Here is a 17,906-nt window from a genome sequence, read left to right as displayed (position 1 = left end):
GTGAAGGTAACTGGTGAGAAAACAATGACGCTGTTGTGAATCATCTAAACTGCCTCATTTTTTTGAAGTTCCCCTGCTTCCCTTCAATCATTCTCCCAGTCTCTCATTGATATGCATGGATTTTTAGTGGACATTGATGGACATGGTTGCTTACATACACACACCTGCCTTCTGTTCCAAGTGCTCGAGCTTTTTGTGCCTCCCCTCCCCCTCCTGTCCCGTCCCACCCTGCCTCTAATTGAGCTTTGAGTAGAGTCCAGGTGGAACCCATTTCAATTCCCTGTGGTCGTGACCACTGTGGTTGCTTTTGACACAGTCGTACCTCTCATTTCCAGACCATTTACAACACAATCTTGCCGCCAGTGATTCTCGTGCAACGATCATTATGCCACCCAGACACACCATAGCAATTTCTGGTCAAAAAAAGACTAACACAGAGACATGCAGGACCAGATGGAAGACAGAATTAACGTTGTAATCAAGTCTGTGCTGAGTGCATGCACATAATGCACACATTAAAAACATGCATGCACGTTTGTCTAGCCGGCGCATGTTTTCAGATTTCATTATATTCTGTGCACTTGGCTCAGCATCACATAATGATATTGAAATGCATGCGTCATTGGGATCAGCGATATTGACATTGGAATTTGCTGTACCCCCGTATTCGGAGGCTGAGCTGAAATTGCTGTTTGTTTGTGTGTGTGTGTGTGTTGTATGTGACTGTTTTCTCCCTTCTCAAATCTGCCAGAGAATCAAGTGTCTATTGGAAAATTATGCAAATGCTTTTTGAGGAAACACAAAATTAAGGGAATTTGACACCTGCAAATGTCAAATAGACATAATAATAAAAAAAAATCTAATAAATATTTTCTAGGCAGTTGACCTCTGAACATGGCTCGCTTGCGTTCTGGCTGTGCTGAAAAATGATAGCTGTAATTAGAAAACCGCCGTGCTTCATCTTTGTTTCACTGGTGTAAAGGTGTGGCCTGTATTGTGTTTCCTGGTACCTGAGAGGCAGAATCCTGTGTAGTTTGTGTTCTGTATTGTAGTAACGGCATTGCAGAATAATGCATTTTTGTGTGTGTATACTATTTCCATAGTGATAGACACACCTGTGCATCTGCCCTGACCATATGTTCCTTTAGAAAAATCAACCAAAATCCGTTTGTATTTGTATTTTGATCATTTTTGCTTAGCAACTACACAAAATAAAAATAGTTATTACAGTTCTACAAATTAATGAAATGTGCTTTAATACTTTTGTGATGATCCGTTGATTGTACAGAGTGAAACCACTGGTTGCGAAAAGATATTGGCCTAAAAATGACAGTTTAGGAAGCGTCTCCGTCATTTTTGCATCCCGTTATAACTTTCTCGGTGTACAGAGCCGAGATAAATATCAGAGTCTGTATCTACAAATGTCAAACAAATATTTGTTTGTCGATACGCTAATGTCAGCTAACGTCTGGCAAAACCAATATACAGCTCATTATTGGTGCATCCCTAACCAGGCCTAAGCTTGTTTACTGATGCTGTTGCACAGCTAGCTGCTCCAGGCTGAATTTAGATCAAGTGCTTTAATTGATATAGGAATTTATTTTACACACACAAACACATACACACACATATATATGTATATGTATATGTATATGTATATGTATATGTATATGTATATGTATATGTATATGTATATGTATATATATATATATATATATATATATACATATATATATATATATATGTATATGTATATGTATAAATATATAAATATGTATATATATGTATACGTATATATGCGTGTATATATATGCATATATATGTGTATATATATGCGTGTATATATATGCATATATATGTGTATATATATGCATATATGTATATGTATATATGTATATATACATGTGTATATATGTATATGTGTATATATATATGTATACTGTATATTAAAAAAATGATTTGAAAACTGTTAACTGTTTGCGGCGTACGTTGTAGGATCAGCCATGAAACCTTCATTTATTATGACAATGCTAACATGACATAAAGAGATTTTAAAATATCTTTAGCAGTCTATCATAACCATAAACCTGTCAGTAATATCAACATATATTCTTTAAAAAAAAAAACACTCTTCACTGCAATACATCAACAGCATATTGATGCTGTTGTCAGAAAATAAATCCATACAGTGCGTGGAGGTCACAGTGTGTCGATCCATACGCCCGTCTGTTTCATTTGTTTTCTCACAATAGACATTATGAGTATTGTTACAAGGAGAATGATGCAAATTAGTCTCCTCTTGTCATGTATTGCACTGCACTGTCTTTTTTTTTGTTTATTTTTTGCTCACACCCAAAATCATGCCTGGCCTCATAATGACTTGCAGTCTTTGTGGGCACAGCATGTTGATTTCCCCTGGAAGGTGATTAATGGCCAACAGGTAACGTTGTCATGGTATCCTGCCCACCTGAGCCTCTATAGCAACAGCATTTTCATGTTGGATGTCATCACTTCACAATGCACGACCTTCAAATATCAGCTTAAATCCCCTCTCCCTCGTGTCTGCATTTCTGTCCTTTACTGTATTCATCTGTGAATCAATTTGATCCATCTTGCTGATTTCTCCTTTTTCTGCCTGTCCTCCCACCCCGTCATCCTCACCCCTCAGTCTTTTACATTCCTTCCTTCCTCAGTGTTTGATCATCCATCTCTATCTCTTCCTTGGCCTGCCTATAACTCTGCCTCTTTCTGTCCATCTTGCCTTTGTATACAATCCATTTTGTGCTGCATTAGGCAAGATATGCTGAAAGAAAGGAAAGAAAGAAAGAAGATATGGGAAGAGGAGTGTGAGCTTTGCATTATAATGGAGGCAAATTTCCCCTGCCTTTTAAATCTTTCTGTATTTATTCACAACACTGAACAAGACGATGTGCTTTTATTTTTCTCTTATGGGGATGCACTGCATCATAGTTTGTCTGTGTACTGTTATATATTTGTAACGGTAATTTCCTTTATTTTTTTTTGCTTTTTTTTAACAGCTGTCCTTGTGTGTACAAGTTATTTCCTCTAATGGACTGTGTTTCTATTGTCTTGTAGTTTTGAGGTGTTGTGTGTGTCGGGATTGGTTGCAGTGCCTTTGTGTGCTTAGAGGGGAGGAGGGCCTGTCCCATTATTTAACCCAAGCCATCAGTCACACTCAACAAGCCTATCATATAGAACCATTCAGAGACTGTGCAGGCTAAAGTTAGCGCTATTATCTGCCTGTCACTGGCTAGCTGTGTTGGGGTCCCTGGTGAAAAACCAATTGTATGAGTGAATGCCTTGCTGCTCGCGTTGTCAAGCTCCTGGGATGCACACAGTGCTTTAAAAGAGCACTCTTTCTGTTTACCTTCGGTGTTCCACACCTTTCAGCTCACATTATAAAAGTGTGATTTAGACTTTTTTGGGCTGTTTTTGAATCACACAATGACTGCTCAATTTTAAACCAGAATAAAATACATTTTAATTTTGAAAGGAAGGAAGATCATCTCACTCTTAATAGTCTCAGTTCATCTCCGAAAAATTTCCAAGTCAGTGCTTTTAAATCAAATGTATGCAGACATTGTGCCTGATTAATATTTATTTTATATGAGACACTTCATTTGCATGATCACACTCTCCCTCCCCACTGGTATGATAAGCATCTGGACATGAAATAGTTTAAAGACTGAGACATGGTACTTAACACACAATCCCACTTCATTACATATTGTTACGTGGGAGGGCTCCAAGCAGGCGTGACGAGTAATATCGTTCTTAGTTTGCCCCCCCCCCCATCAGATAACACGGAGGATCCAGTTTCATTTTGTTGCAATGGCATTGTGTGGAACACCTCTGGAATAATGAAAACCATCTTTGGTTTCCTCAGGTCAGGAAGTGACAGATGGAGAGATGCCCTCAGGTGGTGATGTGCATCCGTGCGATGCTATCTCACCATTCATATTAGCAGGGTGCTGAATGTGGAGAAATCCATATCAATTACTACAAAAAAAAACGATTTCAAATGAAAGTATGTGCTGGAGATGTATGTCCATGCACACACGATTGGAATGAAACCCTCGAGATGACAACTTTATATGTGTAACCAAAACAGTTAGTCCATTAATTGATTAGTTGATTGATAGAGAAATAACTAGTTTAGTAACATTCTTTGTCCAGCTTCTTCATTTGTCAGTATTTGCTGCTTTTCTTTGTTTTATGTGATTGTAAACTTCATTTTTATTGGTTGTATTGTTGCCAATGTCACAAATCAATAAGCTGGGATCCATTCTGGCAATGCTGGATTCACATGATTTCTTGCATCACTGTGGTGAAATACAGTTATTTAATTCACTGGGTCAAGCACAAACAATCACTTACAGTGGTTCATTTTATTTGCAAATTATTTCTTAAATGGATTTCCACAAAGTGTATGTTTGATTTAAGCTGTTTTATATCGTAGTTGAATGTTTTCTCTATAAGGTGCTCCTCAGCAACAATAGCCAAACTGTATGCCTGTTATTGTATTGTACCTTAAAATGCAATGACATTACTACACACATTATGTGATGTCTAAAATATACTCATTTATTTCTAAATATATATTTGTTGTTTTCTCGCCTGAACAGGGTTTAGTGATGCTGTTTAACTCTATTATAAACTGGTTCTTGTTTATTTAAATATGTAAAGAGCATGTAAAACAGCTGTACTGTACAAGCTCTCATGGATTGAGTTAGAGAATGACAGAAAATAAGCCAAACACAATTATTGGCCAGGAAACAAAAGGTTTACATGAAAAACAAAATGTAACAGTGAAGAAATTATAATTTTGTAAGTAAAGCAACTGAAGAGCAATGCAGTATAGCATTTATAGAATTTATTAGTGCTTCCCTCCTTGGAATTTCTAATTTCAGGTGTTATATAATTGACAAAACCCATGTCACACAGCATGCTTAATTACAGCCTAACGCGTTTCGTTCTCACCCAATATCATGGCACTTTGATAACACTCTCCTGGTAATCTATTGTATGTCAAAATAGCAGGAAATAAATAACCCAGGTTTTTTTTTTTTTTTACATTATCTGCGAAAGGTGTTTTATTATTGTAAAAGTTTTCTCATATGATGAACCAATGTATAATTTCAGGAAAATGTGTAATATGGCACATGTATGAAAACAATCCATTGTATTTTCTTTTTTATTTTTATCCATGCCCCAGTCCTGATTTTCAATCCAACTGGAATCAAGCTAATTACTTCCATTTTCATTTCTTTACCTCTCATTTGTCTTTTCCTCTGAGTCACACGATTGCCTCTAGACGGCATATTTCCCCCTCATCAACTCTCTTACTGTCTATATCACCCAGTTTTGCTTTAACTACACAGAAAAGTCAATTAATTAAAACAGTCAGGTTTCATCTGGGCCCGCTGGCACATGCATGATTACTAAAATAACAAAAACAACAACATCACTGATTAAAAAAAGTTGGTTTCGCAGGAAACTGCAGGGCAGTAATGAAGAAGTCTCCTTGATGTGGCTGTGAACAGACGTTGCCGTTGCTGCTAGTCCTCCTAAATGTTGGCCAGCTTATCTTGGGGAGTTATCCTAAATCCCCCCCCCCCCCCCCCCCGAACAAGTACCCTTGAAAAGTCAGCACCATAATGTATCATAAGGCTCCTTCTAGAATACAAGACGAGTTGGCAGTGCTGGACTACCGGTTTTTTAACCATCTTCTTCTTCTTCTCCCTTTCATTGAACTGGGTCCAACCTCTTCTCATAAATATGCATTTTATGATGTGTTCTTTTGGTGCTTGATAGCAGCTCCTGTACCTAAGCCCACATGTTTTTGAGAGCAAATTAACAACTGTGATAGTGAAGTGTTTTTCATTTTATGTGATAATTTCCAAGTAACACCTGTGCACGGAGTCACTGCTTTATCGCTTGTGCTGTGAGATATGGTACACGCACACACACATCCATTCATATGCGTCCACACATTTTCATTGTCTCCTGTTACTTCAGCAGCCTCCATCTCCAGTTGAGGTGCAGAAATTGCAAATAAAGACATACTCTTTGGTTTGATTCAAGTAATTTAGGACTCTAGCAGCTGTCTTAGCTTTTTATTTACTTTGATTTGTTTTGGCATTTACTGGGGATGTGCTATTTTGAAATACCTGCCATAATATGGAGATAAAATGTCTACATAAGGATCATAGATGTGATTCAGATGAGTTGTTGAATCTCCAATTTTGTCCAGTCATTCACTCATTCATTGTCTTCCGCTTTATCCTCCACATGAGTCCAATCTGGCAGTTCATCCCAGGGCCAACACGCAGATGAACAACCAAACACTCCCACATTCACTTCATTTGTTCTGCTTTTCATCCAACCCGTTTCATCCAGTCATGAAAATTGCTAATAAGAACCGACTTTTAACTTCCTTATTTGACCCAAATTGTCTGATTTATATAGAGACAGATCCCCATCCTGTATTTCGCTTAAGTCCATTAATATCTCCTCAAAAATCTGATTAATCTAATCCAGGAGGATTAGGATCTAGATTAAGAGATGGGAAATGTTCCAAAGCAGCTCATATGTACAGGGATGGATGGAAGTTTAAGGTCTAATTTAAAAAACAACAAAAAAAACAACAGAGAGTTTTGTCAACATAAGTGTGGGTATAACATGATATTTCCGTGTCAGTCATTTTACATTGTCAATTTATCTCCCTGAAATGTTAAAAGCTACATGCACGAGGCTTGTGCTTATGTAGAGGATGGCAGCACTATGTGCTCTCTTTGGCTCACATCATGTTCAGAGATTATATATCTGCAGCAGATCATGGCTGATGGTGGATAATAAATAAAAGGGTTCAGGTGACCTCAGCCATAAAGCGGACTTGACCTTAATATCATGCCATGGGTTTGATGAGGATGTAGTTGGAAATCGCATGAGTATATAAATAATGAAATCTCTTCTCCTCCTCACATTGTTTTCAACTGTAATACCTCTGTGATGTGGAGTTGCAAATTTTCACGCAATGTTTTAGTGAGTATTTACACACCACTAGTGTTAATTTCACAGCAATCACAAGCCGACACCATGTAAATCACTGCTGATTTTTGCCACTTGCTTTATGTTAACCAGGAATTGTTTAGCGATGACTTCTTTTTTTTTGCGTCAGGAGTTGACAGATGAGAGCAGACTCATGAGCTCAGTGGAGGTCAAGGGCAACTGTGGCACATTCATCTCTGCATGCGGGTGCAGCCATTTTGTTAACTTGGAACTTTGGAGAGAAGCCTGTGAGCACAGTAGTCATCCTTTAACAGGTGTAAAAAGTCAAACTGTGAAGTTGTGGCACATGCCCACAGGAAAGGGAAAACACTGCCGCGCTTCTTGTGTCAATTACCACGAGGCCTCGCATGAAAACACACAAGGTCTGGGCGACATATGTGAGTGCAACGAGATACACAACATATACTCCGTGCACACTCGCAGTCGTCCGCCAAAGCCCTAAGCAGTATGCGCTTCATCACTCACTCCTCGGCTCTCTGTGGGAGTGATTGGTTGGGAAGGTGGGGGAGGTAACACCTCAATGAGCAAACAACAACAGAATATTCAAAAATACATTTTGTGTTTCACACGGTCTTAGTGTTTGCTTGATCACACCCGGTATGAGTTCAGCTGACTGGAGATTGAACAACTTGCACTGTGTCACTTGATGACAACTTGAAAGCCACGGTACCATACGGCCTGTGCATGAGGATGATAAAACCATGGTGCATCCATCTGTTGTGTTTCTTCTGGGGCGAAGAACACACTTAAATAAACACTGTTTCTTGCTGCTGTAACAGAAAAGAAGAATGATCTATCAATGTAACATGTATATGTATTTTTGTCCCTTTCATTTTTATTGACAGATCTTGGAAGGCACCAGGGCAACAGGACTTGGTTTTGTGTGAGGAGTGGGACAGTGGAGGGAACCGTGTCATAAAGGAAGCCGCTGATTTGGGCTTTCGCCAGGAAAACACCGAGCACTGAACTCACCTGGGAACTTGAGCAGGGGGCGGTAAGAGGAGGAGGCCATGTGGACCGCACGCCTGCTTGTTCTTGCCAGCCTCTTTGCAACGGCCGCTCTGGGTAAGTGTGGCTCATTAGAGCGTGTGTGTTTTGCGTTTGTCTGGATGTGCACATGCTCTGTGACTGGCTTGGTTTGGTGCTGCATCAGAACTCCATCCTTTTGCTATTTAGATTGCCAGCTCCTGTCAGCCGACTGCAATTTAAGCCTCTAACTTTGTTTGTCTCATATTCTGCAGTCCATCTAGCCCCTCTCTCTAATTAGCTTTTTTTATTTTACTCCCAAAACCACTCAAAATGTTTTTGCACAGTTTTCTTCTTTGCATTGACTGTTACTTTTCTCAGATTTTCCGTCTATTTATACATCTGCCCCTCGTTCCCCTGTCTCTGTCTCCAGATCGCCTGACAATAGGAAATTAACTGAAATTACTTAAAAAAATCATTAACATTAAAGGTCTATGTTTAGGATAGTGGAAATCACAGCAAGAGAAAAATACTCTCTTTTTTATCATTTCATGCATTAGGGTCCTTAAGATTCATTTGGAAGGTCTTTCATTTTGTCTCAGTAAACAGAAACTGCTGTAGGTTTTCAGTGTTTTTCCTTGGCCTTCAGTGAATTGTTTCTGAGGCAATTTAAATTAAGTCATTTAAATTTAGATTAAAAGAAGTCGACGGCGCTGGTTGGGGTGTTTGTGTGTGAATGGGGCAGTTGGTCACGATCAACTAGTTTAGATGTAAGGAGTGTTGGGAGTGGGACAATGGCCTATAAAATGTTAATTTGATATGGCTTAAACCATTAATAAGAGGTTTGAATCTAATTGAAGTGTTTGCTGTGATATCTACGGGAATGCTCGTGGCGTCTGCGTTCGCCATCTGGTGCTAATGAAAGCACACTTCTCCAGCATTGTTAAGTTTGCATTAATGGTTAATTAAAAAAGAGAGATCATCAGGCAACTATATGTAGTGCTTTTCTTTTTATAGAGTCCTGTTGGATTGATCAGGGGCTGAGGGATTATACAGCAGCAGATTTGCTCCTAATCCTGTGCTGACTGATTGTTAAGGAATCCTGCCTTCTGTTTTGTTTTTTTGACATTTTCTTGTAAACACAACAGTGTCACAACCTTTTCAAACTACACAGTGTGTGTACCCTTACCTATACTGTATACATTTTCCACTCAAAAAAACAACTGTTTCGTTACTATATCAACTTACAGGCATGTCTTTTAGAGAGATAGTATCCTGTTATTTGCTGTTTCCAGTGACATCATGTCCAGGGCATGTGTGTGCGTTAAATTGACTCGCGTGCAAACATATCCATGCACTATGTAGCGTGTGAGTGGTCAGTGCTATTGCGTCTTATTGGTTTAACCCTTGTGACCTTGTATTTGATCAGCGTTCGCTCGAGAGTGCTGCCATCGACACAGGTGCCACTTGCACAACACGTAATCATCTCTCGACCCGTGTCTCTGAGAGCCTTTTAGCCGTGATTTCAGACATTATTCTGCAGAAGTGTGCACAGTCTTTAACGCGAAAATCTATTGTTCACAAACACCATAGGAACAAAAAGCATTGAAATGTGTCCTCGGATTAGAAAGACGCTTTTATGGATGCTCCATTAGATGGACAAACACTAACTGTAGCACTAGAAAGTGTCGAGATGGGATGGATGTGAAGTGCTTTGTCGGGGATGGACATCTGAGAAATGCAGCTAAATTTAATGTGTACGTACTAGTCGACACCCTGTGACACAAGAGTCGTTTTTTGCACTATTACTTTTTCCAGACATTTTATAGTTTCCTGGATTAGAGACTGCATTTTCTTCTACTTTTCCAAACTGCAAATGGCTGTAGTTTGTCACTTTGGTATGTAGAAATAAAGTAAAGAGAATGCCAATCATCAATCTTAAAATGTGGAAAATGGTCATTCGCAGTGCATGCGTGATTTGTCATGAACGAGTTAAACATACAAAAGCACCTGCACAAGACCTTTAAAGCATCATCCAACATTTTTTTCACCCCTACCTTAATATTCAGTCAGTCATTTATTCCAAAGGAATTGGTCACGTCAAGCTGACAAACCCACTAGTTGCTGTGTGTTTGTTCAATACTATGATTAATGCGCTCAAGAAATTGTCTTTAACCATTTCAGGTCTGTTTTAGTACCAGATTATGTGTATGACATTACAAAATAAATTTGTCAGATTTATGAAGAAAAAACAAACATTTAACACCCAACCCTGGTGTTCTAAGCCGACGTGGCCAGATGTTCACGTTGAATTGTTCTGCAGCTGGGGCGAGCTTTCCTGGGAATAGTTTCCACAATGTCATTGTGCATATTTCTCCCTGAGAATGTTGGAATCATGTACTCCAGGGGATGCTGGCCTACTTCGGGATCTGTAGTCCCTTTAGTCTATATACGGTCAGGCACAGGCTTGCATACACGTGCATGGATGAATGGAGCCAAACACTAGGGACTAGGCGCTGTTTCTCTTGACACACACGCTGAGTTTAACATGTAATCATCACAACATATTGTTGGTGCAGAAAATGCACATACCACTCGGCTAAGAGCCTGCAATTGAAGCTGCACACATCATCTTGCCCTTTCTTGCCTTTATTTGCATGTCAACAGACACCAAACTGTCTGACACTTTACGCTTGTCAGAAGAAAATAGAAACAATTTCTGGACAAGCAGCACAGCAGTGGGATTAAGAAAATGGAATGAAGGAATGCAGCTTAAGGAGAGATGGGGATGCTCCTGGGTGGAGTTGTGTGTACTTGCTTTGTGTTCTGTTGTATGGGCTTGTATGTCATTTTTTTGTCTAAGTGTAGTTTCAAATTCTCGGGAGATTAATAAAAAAAAAAAGGTCCATCACAGATGCTGTCACTGGGTGGAAAAACAAGTCAAATGCATCCACGTCATTGTTTTGGTAACAGTGAATAATAATGCAAGATGAAATGCCCCCAAACACTCTGGCCATGCATGAGCAACACATTAATCATGCATTTCTGTGCATGTAAAACGCTCAAGGAAGGATTTCATGTTCATTCCACTTAATACCACCCCATGGAATCAGAAACGTAGCTGCCGTAATGGATGGCAGCTCGTGGACCAATCTTAGACATGCATATTTTTCATGGTCAGATTATAGTGCAGACATTGAACCTGGAAGCAGATATTGTCCTGTTGAGGGGGGGAGGTACATAATGAGGGATGGATGAGACAGCGAGCCAGATGTGTGCCAGATGCATCAGTTCAGCATGTGTGTGTATTTGTAAGTGCTCTTCATTGTAACGCTTAATGTCATGGCAGCAAGGACGCAGGGTAACACAAAACAACAAAAAAACAATTTTTTTTTTTTTTAATCTACCTAATAAACCTGCCCTGCACTTTACACCACGTAAAATCCAACATGCATTTTTGCAAACACCCGCCGAGACCAATATGCTAAGTTTAGCTATATCAATTCGAACAAGAGCATTAAACTCTCACGTCACTCTCATTGTTCCCGTAGCTGATCCACTTAATTAATCTCCTTGTGCCAGGGCACTGACTCCATCCGCCAAGGCATCCTTGGATTTGCCTAATTTGCTTAATTAATTAAACAAATGATTTATTTGAGCTCATATTTCAAAGCGGGAGAAAGTTCTCTGTCAAGTCTACTGAGGCATGTACTGTTTTGTTGTTACTGTGAGATGCCTCTCGAAGCATTAAAAGTAAGTGGGCTTTGGAGTGGGTGGATGTCAATCATTCATTTACAGCAGCATAATGCACTGATAGATACAGTAGTTGGAAACGGAAAGCAAATTCAGCATGCATTTACATGTGACAATAAATAAGGCGTGCAGTGTCTGTATTTTCCTGGTGTGGGAAAAACAGCGATGATCTCTGTAGCTGAAGTTTATACTGGTGGATATAAACAGTAAAAAAAATAGTTTACTTACTGTAGGATTAATCTTACTGAGAAGAAAACAGCTCTTCTTTATCGAGGCGTAATATGAGTGGGTGGCGGAAGGATTTAAGTAACAGAAGTGGGCCAAGAACAATAGGGAAACTTTGTAGTGTGATGCATTGTTCACCAATCTCAGCCACAACCACCTGACATATACCTGTTATATGTCGATTTGTGATTAAACTTGCAATCAGTTCAATATTTACCGTTATAGATTTATACTTCCTATTGCAACAGTGAAGATGTGTATGTGTAAATGTATGTATATATATATATATATATGTGTGTGTATATGTATGCATCTATATATGTGTATATGTGTGCATATATATGTGTATATATATATATATATTTATATATTTATATATATATATATATATATATATATATATATGTATGCGGATATATATGTACATATGTATGTGGATATATATGTACATATGTATGTGGATATATATGTATATATGTATGTATATATGTGTATATGCGTATGTGTATATATGTATATATATATATATATTCTGCATTTATTTATTGCACTGTTTTTAAAATTGGCATTGAACAAAAAGCAATTATAAAATGTTAAAAAAAATTGCTAACTGCGTTGTCTGAAATTGCGATTTTAAATCGAAAAGGATTTGTCGTTCAGCCGTATGATGAGTTTTCTCAAAGTCAATCAAACAATGGTAAATTTTGTACAGAACAACGAGCTAATTGTAATTTGACCTAAACGGGACTGCTTTAGTGTTCTTAAGCTTGATATATTTCTAGGGACCATGCTCGCCTGCACAGTGTGTCTTGGGAATCTGTCCAATCACTGTTGAGCCAGTAGTCACCAAAATGGTGGACCATCTGACTGCGATTTCACTGGCCTCATTTACACTGGATGAGGTGTCAGCATATGGAAATAACTAATAATATGCAATAACTGTCAAAGCAAGGCCACAATAACGGTGACATTATTAGGTATGTATGATCTGTGCTGACAGGAAATATCAAGTCCGGCAACATTAAGACAACAGAAATGTGGTCCATTTTTGAAAAATAAAGAAACAAAGAAGCATCACCTTTTCAACACTGAGGCATTTCATGTGCAGTCCAAAGGTATGACTTTAAAGGAGAAAGGTATTCCCAGATACATATAGTTTTATTTTCAACTCAATTTTCACTTGGAAGCTTGATCACTTTAAAAAATAGTTTTAATGGTATTCTTTAAAATGCCTGTGGTGTAATTCATTTATTTGCCTCTTATTTTTTCTGTGATTATGGTTTTCCAATATGCCCCCTTTGGGCTTCCTGGAAATAGATAATAGTGTTGCAGTTATGGAAAGAAATTACTTCATTTTTGTACCATACCCCAAGGGTGGCCTCCAAAGCTGTCATTTGGATGCCAGCTTATTCCAGAGCTCCTTTGTGAATGCTTTGTATGATTTTGGCAGGTCTCTTTTTGTTAGGACATGTGGCCTTATTTAAATAAAATGGTTAGATTTCAATTTAAAGCCAATGAAGTTAGTTCAAGATAAAGTTTTCTTATTTATTCACTTTCCCTACTCACTTCCATGTTAGCCTCCGCAACATTTTGTCTGGCATTTGGCACAGAGCACCAAAATCTCCTTCTCTTTTTATGTTCTTCTGTAATGAGTGGAAAATCAATACCTGCTTGATGTGGGGAATAAAGAAATGGCCTTTGCTGCCCAAAGCATCCAGAGTGAATGCTTGACATTGCCAAATTGCTGTCAGAACTTGCATCCTGAGAGGAATGAATGACAGCAACATTACGAATGGCAGGCTGGGGTTAAATACCTCTGCATGTTTTATAGGTGTCTGTACTCGGACCTGTGTACGTCTTCCAAATAAATGAATTACTGTACTGACTCGCCATCCACTCAGCCTGGTCGCACAGGCATAATTTGGTAAGCGCTGAATGATGCCATTTAAAGTGGACTTGCAGCTGACCGAGTGGTGTTTAATGAGGACAGATATTGACAGCAAGGTCAAGTGGCAGTGGATGTTAGTTTGCATTAGGCTGAATAATGTGCATGTGTGTGTGCAGAGGGCATGCATGTGTTTGTGGTGTCTGCAGGGCGGGGAGAGAATCGCTCAGTAAGTAACCCTGCACACCAGCAGCTCGCAGGGCAGATCTGGTGGGCGTGCAGCACCGCAGAGATTCCGACATTGCACAGCAGCAGGGGTCAGGCTGTAATTTCGGGGTGTGGGTGGAATGTGAGGGGCACGAAGGGCAAACAGAAACCACACAGAGAGACAATGCAGCAACCTATGCTTTACTCAATTTGTGAAATTAATTACTTTTTTTCCCTTCCTGAGCCACAGTGTGGAATCTATTCCAGCAGCATATGCTTTTTATCCCCGGCTTGTAAAATAAATACAACATCTCCACCTACATGCAGCTGTTTGGATATGTGGCATATTTGAATTCTGATGACACAGAAAAGCTGCGGTGCATGGATTATGTCTCGTGATGGTCGACACGACGGCGTTGTATATGCAAATCTGACAGCTTTATAATCATGGGTGAGGCTACAATGATGTGAGTGAAGCATCTTGATGCTGTCTGCACCCACACCCACATAATGAATTGTTACTGCAGCAGCACATGACTATAATACCTGCCTCCAGGGCTTTGCTATGTGCTTTTGCCAATTATTTAGATGAGATGCCTTGCTCTTAAACAACATTCTACTTATATCATACATTGATATTTGTGTTTGTGTGGGTGGTTGAGGGGATTATCATCTACTCGATGCGTATTCCTCTGTCGCAAATAATTCACAACGTACTAATGGAAACATAGTCCAGTCCAGGTGAGCTATAAAACATTCACAGTTTGATTCAGCAAACATTGGCTTTGGTGTTTTAACCCCTTCCAAAATAAATAAATTATTCACCTGATTTGTATTCCAAATACTGAAATAAAACAAATAAAATGTGCCCAAAACTAGACAGGCAAGCATCATTGTGAAAAGGTAATGATGCACTCTTTTTGTTTTGTTTTTTTTTGTTTTGTTATAATTTACGTAACTTTAAATCAGAGTTAGATGAGATGATCAGTGCAAAGTTCTATTCCTTTAAAACTAACACACAAATTAAACAACCAATCAGTATGTGTTTTTCACATGAGGCAGACTGTTGACCATGTTCTAGTGTGTTGTGGGCATAGAGTGTATATGGTTTAAAAAGTGAAGCCTTGGAAGTAGGATGGAATTGGCAGTCAGCCACCAGGGGGCGACTCCACTGTTGGGAAAAAGAACTCTAACTTATGTTCCCCAATAGAGGCAAATATACAATCAAGCACAGCACATATGAGTGATTGACAGCTGGCATCTTCCAATTATGTGCCTGCAGACGACACCTGTTTGTTTTGCAACTCTGTCCTTTTTATATATATATAAATATATCTATGTTGGGAAAATGGGACATTAAAGCACTCATACAGGTGCCTTTCTCTCACAACAAAGAGAGTAACATGATTAAATAGTTAACTCTCTGCTTTGATATTTATTTTTCCTACTCAGCATAGACGTCAGGGAGAGTTTTAATGTATGTGTACGCAAAGACTCCTACTCATCCAGTACTGTTCAATAATAAAGTTCACCAGTGATACAGCAGGCCAATTAAGGGCAAGATGGTGTGTGACCTGCTCTCTCTTCCCTCAGCTCTGTCATTAAATAAACCAAGCATGTACAGTAACTGGCCAGTTTGCCACAGCAAATCAATATGTAGTATTTTAAAGTCTGCATTTGGAACAAAAGCATGGGGGATCAAATGATGCTGTGGCACAGATTAGCCCATGAGACCTTGAGGAAAAGAAAAGAGGGAGCGAGCAATAGAGAGGTGGTGGCGGTGTGGGGAGGTGGGGCGATACTGGAGATGGCCCTCACTATGGCCCAGTGGCCTCGTAAGGGAATTCAATACAGCCATTGACAAAAGAAGGCCTCCATTGTTGAGAAACCAGTCTCCTTTGGGAAGCTGTTCCATTTCCTTATTAATTGTGTTCTCATTAAAATAAAAGGAAGGACAGCAAGGGGACTGAATAGCACAAGACTAATGGTAGCTCTTCAGCGTGGCCTCCTCATTTGGAAGGATGCCACGGTCAAGCAGGTTCCAGTTCCCTGCACTGGATGGAAAATACACTGTAGTCGTGTGTGTTTTATGCACTGCATGTACAGTACACACACAGAAACACACACACACACACACTCCCTCCCTCCCTTTATCTTCGGTCTCTCATGTCCTCCCACACACAAGAACACAAATCTTCCTTACTGCCCCCCTCCCCCCTCCACCACATCCTCTGCAGATGTACAGCATCAAGACTGGGGGTCAGAGCTTGGCCACCACAGCTGTCAGCCAAGGGAGGAGTCATCAGTTTGCACCATGGATCACTGATATCCTGACCACATACTCTGCCCATGACCCTCTGTTTAAAGAATCATTTTGCTTTATTAGAGCTGAGGTCATGTTTTAGTAGTTTTATTGGTTATAATAACTTTGTGGCTGCCTGTGTAACTGTTAAGATCAGATTCAGCAGGATTTGAACAAGCTCATTATTGAAAGTGCTTTATTTAGACATAAAACGACGAATGAGTGCCTCCAAAATGTTTATAATAATTCCTAATTGCACCAGAAAACTGTTTATGGTTTATAAACAACGCTGCCATCATATTTTCCAATTTTATAACTAAGATAAATGATGGACAGAACTATGATAAATGACCTGAGCTGCAATAAACACATTTAGAGTTGAATTTTCCTTCACGGTCCTGTCATACTAAATCTAATGTGGCATGATATGACATCACTATAACTGGGAAAAACCGATGAGCTGTTAAACTGATAATGACAACGTTGAAGTAATCAGTCACATAATAGGCCACAATGAAACACATTTCTCCTTCTTCTCACTCCCTGACCTCTGTTTGTTTATTATATTTTATAAATGTGGTTCTGTGAACGCAATTTCCAAGCCTTGTCTCATTTCAGCCGTCATTCAATTGTCTCTGTATTTAGCTTGGCCTTGTAACAACTCTGCAAAATAAGATTCAAACAGCATTGAGTCCAGTCTGCAATACCATTGACATCTCGAAGAGTGTCCTCCCATAAAAACAACCTCACAGGTCGCCTTTTGTGAGCAGCTTATTATGGTCTGTAGTTACATTTTATTGTTAGGCAACCTTCAGCGGCTGCAGTAATTATGACTGGAGCAAAAAGGTGGCGGTCTGATGAAATAGTATGTACTGTAGAGAGACAAAGTCAGAGTAGGGAGGAGGCCGTGATGAATCGGTAGACAAAGCACAGGATTGATCTCTTTCCATCTTTTTTTTTATCCATGACTATTTATTACGTACCCTCAAATAGCAACGCACGAGTCGTATCAGAACAGGATAAATCACTTAAATGGTTGCTTAGGCGTTGGGACTTGCAAAACACAAAAGGCAGTACGTTAAAATATGAATGTTTAGTATGGTCTTGCTCATTCTTCCTTTCCTGCTATATTTATTTTTCTTCAACCTTATGTTTTCAGCCAAACTGTCCGTTTGTAGCACCCTTGACATAATGTCGTGGGGGGGTAGAGACGGGTAGAAGTCATAACTCTCACAGACATCTCCCTATGCCCGAGACCCAACAAAAGACCAACTGTGTCAAATGAGAAAAACTGCAGGTGCACATTCCCCAGTGGTAAAACTCCCTGTTGCCTCCCTCTCTCCTCACACAGTAACACTTGCAAGCGCACACACACACTATGCATCTGTGATCACTGCCCTTCATCTGTGGAGGAGGAGGAGGTGCATTAGAAGATCCTTTTTCACCCTGATAATGCACTTCTTTTTTTCTGCTACG

The 17,906-nt window shown here is 39.4% G+C and overlaps 1 protein-coding gene across 1 annotated transcript in view; it reads left to right on the top strand.

Moving 5' to 3' along the window:
- The window catches only part of LOC310942810 (adhesion G protein-coupled receptor L3), a 198,404-nt gene that overhangs the window by 43,680 nt on the left and 136,818 nt on the right, over positions 1-17,906 (top strand). Inside the window, exon 3 of the mRNA XM_083908251.1 lies at positions 7,938-8,157. Within this exon, the coding sequence (XP_083764377.1) occupies positions 8,103-8,157 (55 nt within the window). The 5' untranslated portion in view covers positions 7,938-8,102. The remainder of the gene's footprint in view (positions 1-7,937; positions 8,158-17,906) is intronic.

The sequence above is a fragment of the Microchirus variegatus genome (assembly GCF_963457635.1).
Source record: "Microchirus variegatus genome assembly, chromosome: 2".
NCBI lineage: Eukaryota > Metazoa > Chordata > Actinopteri > Pleuronectiformes > Soleidae > Microchirus > Microchirus variegatus.
The sequence above is the reverse complement of the archived record's forward strand: the minus strand, read 5'-3'. Positions and strand labels throughout refer to the sequence as shown.